Source organism: Aquarana catesbeiana, linkage group LG03 (assembly GCF_042186555.1).
Source record: "Aquarana catesbeiana isolate 2022-GZ linkage group LG03, ASM4218655v1, whole genome shotgun sequence".
Classification (NCBI taxonomy): domain Eukaryota; kingdom Metazoa; phylum Chordata; class Amphibia; order Anura; family Ranidae; genus Aquarana; species Aquarana catesbeiana.
This window is the reverse complement of record NC_133326.1, coordinates 538,990,175-539,002,181: the sequence shown is the minus strand read 5'-3', so window position 1 is coordinate 539,002,181 and position 12,007 is coordinate 538,990,175. Positions and strand designations below refer to the sequence as shown.

At 42.0% G+C, this 12,007-nt stretch overlaps 1 protein-coding gene across 7 annotated transcripts in view; it reads left to right on the top strand.

Moving 5' to 3' along the window:
• Positions 1 to 12,007, top strand: part of ABCC9 (ATP binding cassette subfamily C member 9) — a 220,390-nt gene that overhangs the window by 173,025 nt on the left and 35,358 nt on the right. For all 7 annotated transcript variants that reach the window (XM_073621428.1, XM_073621425.1, XM_073621426.1 and 4 more), the window contains 4 exons: positions 2,430 to 2,499; positions 2,620 to 2,777; positions 2,867 to 2,959; positions 7,469 to 7,571. In XM_073621428.1, coding sequence (XP_073477529.1) covers positions 2,430 to 2,499; positions 2,620 to 2,777; positions 2,867 to 2,959; positions 7,469 to 7,571 — 424 coding nt within the window. The remainder of the gene's footprint in view (positions 1 to 2,429; positions 2,500 to 2,619; positions 2,778 to 2,866; positions 2,960 to 7,468; positions 7,572 to 12,007) is intronic.

Genomic DNA, 12,007 nt, shown 5'->3' with positions numbered 1-12,007 from the left:
TCACATGTGTGGTTTGAACGCCATTTACATATGCTAAAACAAGTCCTTATGTTGGTTAAATTAGTAATCTATGAGAACTAATAAAGGTGCTATATATAATCTATATAATCAGAGAATGGTTCAGGTTCTATTCTTTTATTATATAGATTATATATGGCACTTTCATTAGTTCTCAAAGTTTACTAATTTAACCAACAAAAGGACTTGTTTTAATAAAATCAGGACTATTGGTAGCTCTATTGAGCACATTGCAATCTTTATTTTTTATTTCTGCATTCTGTAACAACCCTGTACTTGACCAGTGAAATCTCAGCATTTAAAGGGCTGTTACAGAATACAGAAATAAAAAATAAAAATCTGCTGTCCAATAGATTCCTTTTACCAGACGCTTATTTGTCTAGGGGAATCTGATTGACTGCCTGCGCCCTGACGCGTAAGCCAATTGGCTGAAGATGAAGATTACATTTTTCATCTCACAGCGCTCGGCTACACTGTGGGGGTTCATTCAGTAAATGGCAATGTGGGGGTGTATTCAGTAAATGTTGATGTGGGGTTTATTCACTAAATAATGTGTTTTTTTTTTTTTTTTTCGTTAAATGGTGATATGGGGTTTATTCACTAAATGATGATGTGGGGTTTATTCATTAAATGGTTATCAGGGTGCACACTAAGCACCCTTAGAAAGTATTCCTGTGTGTATCTGCTCTGATACTAGCCATTGCCTCACCAGCCACTGACCTCACTGCACATCCCTGGTCTGGTGATACTGTAATGCCATGCTATATGCTGGTGTCACTGCCCCCTGGTGAATGCGCCATAGGAGAATATGGAGAAAGCAGTGAGTGTCACAGTAAGAAAAAGTTTGGGGGTGGACTTCATCATCATCTGTTACTGTGACATCTTTATACCGTTCTAACCAGGGTCACAGAAACCAATGCTACAGATTCAAATCCTGCCTTGAGAAACCAAACAAAATTAACATTCGGGCAGTGTGCCCTAAGCCAAACTGAATCCACAGGAAAGAACCCTCAGACAATCAGTGGATGCCTGATGTTGGTCCCCATCTTATACTGCAGTATTAGATGACTTTGACACATTTGGTGTCAACTATGGATGAGAAAAATTTATGCCTGGTACACACGGGGCGAATGTCGGGCGGCATTGGTCGGTTCAATAGAAACTGTCCAACATTCAGCCCATGTGTACGAAAGCCAGTCTGACAGAGGCTGGCACACGGCCAGCTTGTATTGAAGAGGCATGACCAAAAAAGGTCTACAGCCAATCAGCGATATGGCTGAGAGTGCTGACCGGGGGTGTTCTGGCGGAGGGGGGTGGTCCTGTCAGAACACAATAGCTCTGCCAGGGAGATCATTTTTAAGATTTTTTTCAGCAGGTGAGATCGCTGTACTAACATTGCATAGTTTAGTGCAGCGGCTCCTCCCAAGCTCTTCAGCCCGCTGGGTTGAACGAAAAAAAAAAAAAAACGAATAGTGTGTACCAGGCATTACCGTTTTTACTTGAAATTTGAAATTTTTGAGAAATTTCTACAAAATGAATTTTCAAGTCAATGGGGAAGTTGAAATCACTGTTCCTTTAAAATGGAAACAATAGGCAGGGATCTGCATGTCAATGTTCAGTCATGTTTATATAGCAAACCAAGATCACTTGGATAGCTAGTAATAGTCACATTCTGTTTGACTTATTCTGTAATGTTGATGTTTAATAGCTTCTCAAACCCACTTTTTTAGTTCTGATAAGTGTCAGGAAGATACCCCAGTATTTATATCCATACAGGTGGCACAAATACTGTAATCCAATCACTATGGAATGTGTCAAGGTAGATGTTGACCGTTTTAGAACAGGTTTGGAGGTGTGAAGGTTGTGGAACTACCCTGTTAAAGTTATATAGTCCATTCCTTGATGTCAGGAAGTCTGTATAGCTGTTAATGCTTTGATTAACATGGCTAAATTGTTGTGAAATTGTCAGGGTAGAGATGTAAAATGGCTGGAAATTTATGTGAAAGACAGATAGTATCGAGGACAACTTGTTTCCAAAGAACCGTGAAAGAGGCCATCTACATCAAACTGGAACAATCATCTGTTTGCCCCATCACCATCTCTGAACAGGAGTGGGGCCTTTGACACTATCTGTCAATTACATATAAGGCTGTATTAACAACTCTACCCGGGAAATTTGTCAACAAATCACTCCTTCAGCTATGTGAATGGATGTATTAACACCTATTCACACCCAATGACACCAAGGATGGGGTTATATAGTTGGAACAGTGTGGCATGGCATGGAAGGTGGTAATTGCCTGGCTGTCTTCAGTCTTAGCTGACCTGGAACAAGCATGCAGCCAGTGAAGGCAGAGTTGAGTCTTTATTTTATAAACACGTCTCTTTTTGTGTCTCTGTGTGGTTTGTAGGTTCTTTGATACGACTCCACTGGGATTGATCCTAAATCGTTTCTCAGCAGATACAAACATCATCGATCAGGTGAGGTGTATTGTTTATTGTGTTCATTATCTGTCTTAATAAAAGAAAATCATCTGTTACTGTGACATCTTTATACCGTTCTATCACCCATCACTATATCATTCTGTCTGCTGGTTCCAGCACATCCCACCAACAATGGAGTCCCTCTCCCGATCCACCCTCCTCTGCCTCTCCGCCATTGGTGTCATTAGCTATGTCAATTATTACTTCCTGATCGCCCTCATTCCGCTGGGGGTCGCGTTTCACTTGATCCAAAAATACTTCCGAGTCACCTCCAAGTGAGTATGAGGGAAGGAAAAAAGATGGCACAGGGAGTTGTATTAGTTTGGGTTGGTCACCGGATGTCACCCTCCCTTCCTTTTTCCAGGGAGCTTCAGGAGCTGGATGACAACACTCAACTGCCTCTTCTGTGCCACTTTTCAGAGACAGCGGAGGGACTGACTACAATCCGGGCATTCAGGTGTGTGACATTGAGGGAATCTCATCTTTCACCACTTTCACAATAGTAGAGTCTTGTAGTGTATTAGCTATTGATAAATGCAGACATTTTGGAGTTTTATATTATATCCTTTATTGGATATTTTAAAGCAGACCCCCAGGCAAAAACACTTTCAATTAAATATATTCACCAGAAAGGATTTAATATCACTTTATGTGCACCAAATATCTTTGTAAACACAGATGTTACTTTGTAAAAGTTGCAGTGACATCATCACTCTGCTGTATGTAGCCTGTATAGAGAGCAGAGATGTTGGAAGGATCCAGCAGGCCCCACCCACTGCAGGCTGCCTGCAGAAACCTACAGGATGGGGGCGGAGTCCCCATGTTGATGGGGACAAGAGCCTCTTCCCCCACAACCCTTCCCGGTGGTTGTGGTGGTCTGCAGGCGGGGGGCTTATCGGAATCTGGAAACCCCCTTTAACAAGGGGACCCCCAGATCTCGCCCCCCCCCCATGTGAATGGGTATTGGGTACATTGTACCCCTACACGTTCACCAAAAAAAGTGTCAAAAAAGTAAAAATGACAGTAGACAGTTTGGGACAAGTCCTTTATTAAAAATTTTAAAAAATGTCCCGCGATGTCCGTTCATCTTCGATCACAGCGCCGACAACGGAAAAACTCCACCTTGATGGGAGGCTCCCGCCGACTGGAGCCTTTTTGCGCTGACAGCTCTTATATAGCTGAGGGCAGGGCCACCCGGTGATGTAAGCAGGTGACCCCGTCCCCTTCTGGTGTCATGTGATGTCACGTAGCGTCAAAGGGGGGGCGGGATCACCCGTATACATCACCCGGTGGTCCCACCCTCAGCTATATAACTGCTGTCAATGCAAAAAGCCTGCAGTCACGGGGATGCCTCCCATGAAGGCAGGGTTTTTCTGTTTTGTTTTTTCCTCAGTCCATCAGCGCTGTGATCGAAGATGGATGGACATCGCGGGACATTTTTATTTTTTTATAAAGGACTTGTCCCAAACTGTCTCCTGTCATTTTTACTTTTTTGACACTTTTTTTGGTGAATGTGTAGGGGTACAATGTACCCGATACCCATTCACGTGGGGGGGGGGGATCTGTAATATTTCTTTGTTTTTATCCATATTTTGCTTTCTGTGCATTGCTGTTGAGAGACTACTGATCTAAAAAGACAGGTCCTACTCCAAATTGGCTATTATTCCTTCAATATGGCATGCCTGGACTACTAATTATTTAATGCATGCATTTATGTATTTATTTTCTTTAGTGAATTGACTTTAACGCTGTTTTATGCGGTATTAATGAGCGTTTGTGCTTTTTGAGGTAAATACCGCATAAAGGGATAGTGAATTGATATTTTCAGCATCACATGCGATATTTGGGAAAAATGTGTCAGGTCACAAAAATACCGCAAACGATATGCTTTGGTGAATGGAGCCCAATATTTGCTTATCCGGGAGTTCAGCTTTAAGGTCTCCAAAGCTTGCATCTTTAATAACTTAAGTTATCCAATAAAAGAGAACCACTTAAACTCCAAACTTTCTGCTCACTTTCCAAATATTTCATTAAAGATCAAAGTAAAGTAGATGAGGACCCACACTGGATGACATAGAGTTTGCTCTGTGCACTGTGTATTATACCAAGAAAATACTTGCTTTTCATCCTTTGTTAGGTGCTGATCTCCTGCACCCTCCTGCAGCCACTTCCTGGTTACATGCGCTCCAGCAATAGCTGCCTTTCTCAGGGTGTGTTCCTGATGACAAATTTTTCACTCTTTGTTATATTGCAGCCATTTGCTAAAATCATTTAAGTTCTTTTTTTTTCCTCATTAATGTACACACAGCACCCCATATTGACAGAAAAACACAGAATTGTTGACATTTTTGCAGATTTATTAAAAAAAAAAAAAAAAAACTGAAATATCACATGGTCCTAAGTATTCACACCCTTTGCTTAGTATTTAGTAGAAGCACTCTTTTGATCTAATACAGCCATGAGTCCTTTTGGGAAAGATGCAACAAGTTTTTCACACCTGGATTTGGGGATCCTCTGCCATTCCTCCTTGCAGATCCTCTCCAGTTCTTTCAAGTTGGATGGTAAACGTTGTTGGACAGCCATTTTTAGATCTCTCCAGAGATGCTCAATTGGGTTTAAGTCAGGGCTCCGGCTGGGCCATTCAAGAACAGTCACGGAGTTGTTGTGAAGCCACTCCTTCGTTATTTTAGCTGTGTGCTTAGAGTCATTGTCTTGTTGGAAGGTAAACCTTCAGCCCAGTCTGAGGTCCTAAGCACTCTGGAGAAGATTTTCGTCCAGGATATCCCTGTACTTGGCCACATTCATCTTTCCCTTGATTGCAACCAGTCGTCCTGTCCCTGCAGCTGAAAAACACCCCCACAGCATGATGCTGCCACCACCATGCTTGACTGTTGGGACTGTATTGGACAGGTGATGAGCAGTGCCTGGTTTTCTCCACACATACCGCTTAGAATTAAGGCCAAGAAGTTCAATCTTGGTCTCATCAGACCAGAGAATCTTATTTCTCACCATCTTGGAGTACTTCAGGTGTTTTTTAGCAAACTCCATGTGGGCTTTCATGTGTCTTGCACTGAGGAGAGGCTTCCGTCAGGCCACTCTGCCATAAAGCCCCGACTGGTGGAGGACTGCAGTGATGGTTGACTTTCTACAACTTTCTCCCATCTCCCAACTGCATCTCTGGAGCTCAGCCACAGTGATCTTTGGGTTCTTCTTTACCTCTCTCACCAAGGCTCTTCTCCAGACGGCCAGCTCTAGGAAGGGTTTTGGTCATTCCAAACGTCTTCCATTTAAGGATTATGGAGGACACTGTGCTCTTAGGAACCTTAAGTGCAGCAGAATTTTTTTTTGTAACATTGGCCAGATCTGTGCCTTGCCACAATTCTGTCTCTGAGCTCTTCAGGCAGTTCCTTTGACCACATGATTCTCATTTGCTCTGACATGCACTGTGAGCTGTAAGGCCTTATATAGACAGGAGTGTGGCTTTCCTAATCAAGTCCAATCTGTATAATCAAACACAGATGGACTCAAATGAAGGTGTAGAACCATCTCAAGGATGATCAGAAGAAATGGACAGCACTTGAGTTAAACATATGAGTGTGACAGCAAAGGGTCTGAATACTTAGGACCATGTGATATTTCAGTTTTTCTTTTTTAATAAATCTGCAAAAATTTCAACAATTCTGTGTTTTTCTGTCAATATGGGGTGCTGTGTGCACATTAATGAGGAAAAAAAAAGAACTTAAATGATTTTAGCAAATGGCTGCAATATAACAGAATGAAAAATTTAAGGGGGTCTGAATACTTTTCGTCCCCACTGTAACTTGTTGCTGCTCGTTGGCTTTGCATTTTTAATAAATCGCTCTATGGACTAGGTACTCTAGAAGCCCTCTGTGCAGATGGCTGTTGTTTTACTGTGTGTTGACAAGGTCTATGGTGGTCTCCATTGGAAACCTGTGTGAGAGGGTGACAACTCTGGAGCACAGAGAAAGAGTGTTGTCACCCTATGACAGTAAGTGCCTGAACAAGGACTTATTTTAAAGTATACCTAAAGGCAAACTTGTTTTGGGGGGTTTGGATAGAGTAGAGAGGGATTAGAAGCCCTGTCAGTTTTTATTGCTGTCTGGGCTCCCATTAGATAGATTCACCCTCTCTGTTATTCCTGTTCACCATTATTGGTGAAAGTAAAAGAAAATCCCAAATGTTAGGTTATCCCCAGAAAAGTAATAGAGCGGAAATCTTCCAATGGGGACACCAGTTCTGGTGACCTGGGGGTTCCCAAGGGATTCCTTTAATTTACAGGGATTTCCTCTCATTTCCTGTTTGCCCATGGGACAGAAAGTGAAGGGAAATTTCAGAAATGGGACACAGATGGCAAAAAAAAGAAAAAAATCTGACAAGGGCTATAACCCTCCCTTGCTCTGTCCAAAATGAAAAAAAAAAAAAGTTTTGCCTATACTTCTACTTTAATGAAAGCTGACGATTTGAAAATGACTTTTGAAATGGAATTAACATGTTAACATTGAGAAACCCACTCTGATAAATGCAGCCTTGGCTGGAGTGCATGTAGACAGGAAGTGATGACAGGAGATCAAAGGATGAAAAAATGGTGAAAACAAGAATTTTATTAAAAAAAGTATATGATTTTCACCGCTCCGGCAGGAAGACTGGTCAGTGGGATGTATGTGTACAGGCCACCTCAACATGGAGAGGATGTCATTTTGGCACACCAAGCCAATTTCCTGCTGTATGATTAGTAGAATGCCAACCAAAGTCTATGTTCTATTTATAAACTGTCTAGCCTCATATGGCTTCCGACTGTCAGAATAGAAGTATCTGTTTGATGGCTAAGGGCAGCACAGACAGGTCTTGTTTCATACATTGTGATAAATTAGTTATATAATGGACTGGACAGTAAATGAAAGATGTATTATCAATCAGTGTCTCAGTGACACTTTCTTCTTTGTAGGCACGAGTCCCGATTCAAGCAGCGTATGCTGGAACTGACCGACACAAACAACTTGGCCTATTTATTCCTTTCCGCGGCCAACAGGTGGCTGGAGGTCCGCACGGTAAGGAGAGACTCACAGATTGTGGCACTAACAGCAACCAAAGAAAGCAAGGTATCACTGCTCTAGGAAGGTTGATTAGGAGCAAACATCTCCTCCACGCTGGAAGCGACAGGTGCCGGCAATGCTTATATAGTGAAGTAATGAGAAAAAGTCATGGACAGCCACACTCAAAAAATGTTTTGCCTTTATTAAATGGAAGTCATCAAAAATACATGTTGCAGCAGAAAAATGCAGAAGGCTGACGCATTTCACACTGTAGTCAGTGCTTAATCATAGCTCATGATTAAGCACTGACTACAGTGTGAAATGTGTCAGCCTTCCTGCATTTTTCTGCTGCAACATGTATTTTTGATGACTTCCTTTTAATAAAGGCAAAACATTTTTTGAGTGCGACTGTCCAGGACTTTTTCTCATTACTTCACTAACAGCAACTAGTCAAAATCTTTCTATATTTTATCCCAGAAAGTGTCAAGATTGAAAGATGACTCTCCATTGCTCTTGCCCCCCTCTCTATATCATCTCTCCTTTCAATTCCTTCCCTTTTCCCTATCTATTCCTCCTTTCCACACTTCTCTGTCCTTTCTATTCCTCTATTCTCCCCTCTCTATACCTCATCTCTCCCCTACCCATCCTTAATTTCCTCCCTCTCCATCTCTTCTCTGCCCTCTCCATTCTTCCTCTGTTCTCTCCATTCCTCCAATCAGCTCTCTCTATTCCTTTTCCTTACCTCTCTGTTCCTGCTGTCTGCCCTCCCCACTCCTTCTCTCTCACCTCTCCATGTCTCCTCTCTTCCCTCTTCACTTCTCTGCTCACCCCTCCCCACTCTACCATCTCCATTCCTCTTCCTCCTACAGTATGCCCTTCCCATTTCTCCTCTCACCTCTCTGTCCTCTTCATTCCTCCTCTTTCCCCTCCCTCTACCTCTTCTCTCCATTCCTCCTCTCTCCCCTCTCCATTCTTACTCTCCTCCCTCTCAATTTCTCTTCTCTCATATTTCTATTCCTCCTTGGTTCTCTCCATTCATCCTTTCAGCTCTCTCTATTCCTTCTCCCTCCCTCTATTCCTCCCCCTGCTGTCTCCATTCCTTCTGTCTCAGCTCTCCATTTCTCTCTAATGCCGTGTAAACACGGGTGGACTTTTCAGCATCAAAAGTCTGACGGTCTTTCCGACGGACTTTCTAAAGAATGGACTTGCCCACACACGATCACACCAAAGTCCGACCACCTAGTACGCGGTGACGTACACCAGGTCCGACGAGTCTATAAAAAGGCAGTGTAATAGCTTGTGCGCCACCCGTTGGGCCTCTTCTGCTAATTTCGTGTTTATCTCGTGTTAGTAGAAGTTTGGTGAGAGATGATTCGTGCTTTTTCAGACTCATGTTTTTCAGGTTGTTTAACTGTTGTTCAGTTTGTGCTTGTGAGGTTTGTATCTGCTTTTCAGTGCGTATAGCCAGTTCGCATTGATTTATCAGTGTGTTATTGTCCGCTCGTTGCTGATTTTCAGCTCGCTCTTCACAGGCCTTGCTGTTCTTCAGTGCGTTCTGTTAAGTGCGTTCTGACCAGCCGACCGTTTTGAAGCCATGTTGCGTGTACGTACTCGTCGTAGAGCTCGTGCATTGTATGTACTTGGTGAAGTTTATTCTTCAGCCCAAGTCCAGTCCATGAACAGGGTGGGGAGGAGTTGATGGACGAAGAATTGGTTGCTCTAGCGTGACCAATTCTCTCACATGCCTTTGCTCCGTGAGAATGACCCTGAGGATTTCAGGAACTTTCTCAGGATGACGGACCCCATTTTTCACCGTTTGTTGGCTTTGGTAAACCCTTATATCAGCAGGCAGGATACCTGCATGAGGCAAGCCATCACTCCGGAGCAGAGGCTAGTCGCCACGTTGTGGTACTTGGCGACGGGGAGGAGCCTGCAGGACCTTAAGTTCTCGACAGGCATCTCCCCCCAGGCTCTGGGGTTGATTATCCCAGAGACCTATTATGCCATGATCCAGGTCCTGCAGAAGGACTATATTAAGGTAAGATTTTTATCCTTTAACATCACATTTTATTGTATTTAATGTTTGCTAATGTTATGTATTTCTTTACTCAAACACTAATTACCATGATTGCAATATGCTTTGAATGTCCTCTTTGTCCTCATGCATGCTGTAATTTTTTAATGCTCTTTTTTGTCCTGCATGCATATTTTCCTTTACTAATCTCCCCAGCATGCTATGCTGGGCCCATATCCACCTAGTCTAGTCACTTAACAATGTATTTTGTCATCTCCATTGTAGTGCTTTACCCTAAAATTTATCCAAATGGTCTGTGTGTCCCTAAATTGCTTTATAATCCCCCCCCCCCAAAATGTATCCAAATGGTCTGTGTGTCCTTAAATTGCTTTATAATCCCCCCCTAAAATTTATCCAAATGGTCTGTGTGCCAAGTGTATTTTCCTTTTAGTAAATAAGCCCCATTGTCACTGTAAACACCAAATAACTTTCAAAAATGGTATTGAGCATTGAAAGAAGACGTCACACATTTTGTTGATTAAAACATAATTTTTAATCTGTGCACATTCACATGTGCGTTTAGGAATTTTTTTGGCGTTAAAATATATATACATATATTTTTGTTCAAACAATATATATTTTTTGTTTTTTTAAATTGTTTTTTTTTTTGTTTACAAACAGGCCTCATTTTTTTATTTTATTTTATTTTTTTTATTTTTTTTTTTACAAACAGGCCCCATATTTTTTTTTTTTTACAAACAGGCATCATTTTTTTTATTTAATTTTTTTAACAAACAGGCTTTATTACAGTTAAAATTGAATATATTATTAATATTAATATATTAATATTAAAAAATATTTTTAAACATTTTAAAAGTCAAAGCCCAGAATGGGGTCAGCAAAAAGGAAATGAAGAACATGATCGATGTTTTATTTTGGAAAAAGGGATTAGATTCTCCCCAAAACATTGATCATGTTCTTCATTTCCTGCTGCATATTGTCCAGCCGATTACGCATGATGTCAATGGTATTGTGCATAGCATCAATATCCCCATTCCAGGCCATGATCTGGCCAATCAATCTTTGGGCGCTGTCCGTTATAATTGCTTCCCTTTCCACAACCAGAACATCACCTAAAATTGATGAAAAAAATGCATATAGAAATATGCAGGCATACATAGATTACCAGAAGCTGGGGTGTCAGACACTCACCTGGTGGGGTGCCCATGTCGCCCACTTCCTCCACCGCTCCTTCCTCCACATCCTTGGTGGGGCTTAGGCTGATTTCCCAATCTGGCAGGCGAGGTCAGGGGTCCCTGGGATCAGGTTGTCTGAGTCTTTTCTCCCCTATGAGAATGAAACAAAAGGTATACTTACCACACAAATATTTGAGTCCAGGAATAGGAATATGAAAGATTGTATTGAAGTGGTGTACAATTGTCTGTTTGGACAGAGATCCAAGTTGAAGACATGATTAAAATCCACTTTAAAACAAGCCAGAATACTTACCTTTTTTGGCCACATTTTACAGATAGAGACACCCCAACAAGTATCCACTGGAGCACCTGTATTCTGGTGTCCCACAGTAGTGCTCCTGAGTCCAGATGTGTAAACAGCTGCTGAGTGTCCTCTCCTTACATTCCATTGTTTGCTATACATTCTAGTTTCAAAGACATCTAGACAACAATGTCCTAAACTTCTTTTAATAAGACAAATTTCCAAGACCAAAATGTTGTTTCAACCCTGTAAATACATCGTATATACTTGCTAACAATGTTCCTACGAATGATGTTTCCAATGAACGAATAGCGATTAAAACTGTACAGTAAAGAAAAGCACATGGAGCAGCATGCAAGTTAATATTCAGAATAGGAAATACACGACAAGTACTTACTTTTTTTAAGAACTTTCTTAATTCGTCTGTACTGATCCGGCTCCCTCAATTTAAGGTCGGACCATTGTTTCCTCAGCTGGTCTTTAGAGCATCGTACCCCAAAATTCTGATGCAGGGTCTTCACCACTTTGGACATTATTTTTGCCTTTCGTAAATTAGGCTGGGCGTACGGTCCATGCTTCCCATAGTAATCTTTTCTCTGCAAAATTGCTACTATCTCCACCATCTCTTCAAAGGCCGTATTGGAGGCCTTAAATCTCCTCTTCCCGGATTGGGACATTTCGGGCTCCGGGCCTTCCTCGTTACTGGAGTTAGTACACACCTGCTGTGTCTCCGCCATTGTTACTCCTACTGCGCACCGTAGAGAGAAGGGCGGAGAATATTCGTGAAAAAGAACATCAGGGGCGGGCGACACAGGCGGAGTTTCACGCAAGCACAGTGTATATAAAGCTGACACGCATGTGCCGTACGTATGTTCTGTGCGCGGAGCAAGTAAAGTTACGAGCGTCCGAAACAAAGGTAAATTTGCTTTACTTTGTAGCG